This window comes from Microchirus variegatus, assembly GCF_963457635.1.
Source record: "Microchirus variegatus genome assembly, chromosome: 20".
Taxonomy (NCBI): domain Eukaryota; kingdom Metazoa; phylum Chordata; class Actinopteri; order Pleuronectiformes; family Soleidae; genus Microchirus; species Microchirus variegatus.
Genome location: NC_139821.1, coordinates 3917892 through 3919344, shown reverse-complemented (window position 1 = coordinate 3919344; position 1453 = coordinate 3917892). Strand labels below are relative to the sequence as shown.

Here is a 1453-nt window from a genome sequence, read left to right as displayed (position 1 = left end):
GTCGCAACACGTCCAGAGACACAGCGAACTTGTGGCGACGCTGAGAAAGGTACGAAAAAAAATAGTCTTCACGTTCCCAGATCTATTTGATGTTTACCAAAAAGTTGCAAAAATACATTACGTATAGTTACGCTTCTAACGTTTAAGTGTAAAAAAAAAAAGCATTTTTGATGTTGCACAAACTCTTATGTGACACTACAGTCGCGATTTTTAGTGTTGAGTAGTAGCGTAAAAACAAAAATGCACTACTTGCGTCACAAAAGCCACCTTACTAATTTTAGAATTTTACGCTTCTAAAATTGCGATTTTGGTGTAAAAAATATGAAAGTTACACAAACGTAACATTTCTGCGGTTTGTGTAACTATTTGTTGTAAAAGTGACTTATTGTTGTTTCTGAAGCTATCGTTGCTGTGTGTTGTAAAAGAAAAAATTCCGATTTTTGTTACAACCTTTTACGTTGGCACAAGTTAAAAAACAAATTTGAGTTAAAAAAAGTAGCCAAATTTAAGTCGCGTTTAACCAAATTTGAGTAAAATATAACATTTTAGATATTAAAATTTTTTTTTTTTGACAGATTTAGCAAAATTTTTGACAAATTTAACCAAAATGTTATCAATTTCGAGTAAAATTTTACCAAATTTAAGTCCATTCTAACCAAATTTGAGTAAAATTTAACCAAATGTGAGATATTTTTTACAAAATTTAAAAGAAATTTAATGGACAATATTTGAATAAAACTTTACCAAGTTTGAGTACAATTTAACCAAGGTTTTCCTTTGAAATAGACAGTAGTGTAAATTGTGTGTACTTCCTGTGTATATTTTGTGTAGATGCGCTGCTACAGAGCCAACCAGACCATCATGGACAAGGCGTCCATGTTGTACAACCGCTTCAAAAATGTCTACCTGGTCGGGGAGGGCGAGGAGGTGGTGAGCGCCACCTTCCTGCGATCGCTGCTGGTGGACAAGGAGCAGCAGGAGGCGCAGAGGGCGGAGCTCTTCCGGGACAAGCTGAGGAAGGCGGAGCTTCAGCAGGAAGTGAAGGAACCCTTCAGACAGCTGGAGGAGAAAGAAGACGATGAAAATTGAGGTAAAGGGAAGCGGAAAGTCTTTGTTTATGTATTTACAAAATAAATTCAGACACACAAAGATGTAACAGTCCATTTTTTGCTGTTTCACCCCTCTCCCGTTGCAGTGGACTCTTCCCGAATGTTCCTGATGGAGCTTGGACTGAACCACTTCCCGGCTGCGACAACGAGAATGTTCACAACCGTTTACCTCGACACACACGCGGAGCTGCTGTTCATTTCAGTTTGGAATATTTGTTATCGTTGTTTTAATAGCATTACCTTTACTGCGTTCACCCTTGACTATAAGTGGCTTTTTTCCTATGCTAAGCTAAGCTAATGTTTCGCCTCGTCTTTATAAAATTTGGACGAGCTGTACCTTTAAA

General features: G+C 37.6%; 1 protein-coding gene across 1 annotated transcript; it reads left to right on the top strand.

The window, feature by feature from the left end:
* The first annotated feature begins 6 nt into the window (after positions 1 to 6).
* LOC310941397 (PC4 and SFRS1-interacting protein-like) lies at positions 7 to 1453 on the top strand. Its single transcript, XM_083906561.1, has 3 exons — positions 7 to 49; positions 832 to 1090; positions 1196 to 1453. The coding sequence occupies exon 2, from the start codon at positions 832 to 834 to the stop codon at positions 1087 to 1089; it is 258 nt and encodes an 85-aa protein (XP_083762687.1). The 5' UTR covers positions 7 to 49; the 3' UTR covers position 1090; positions 1196 to 1453.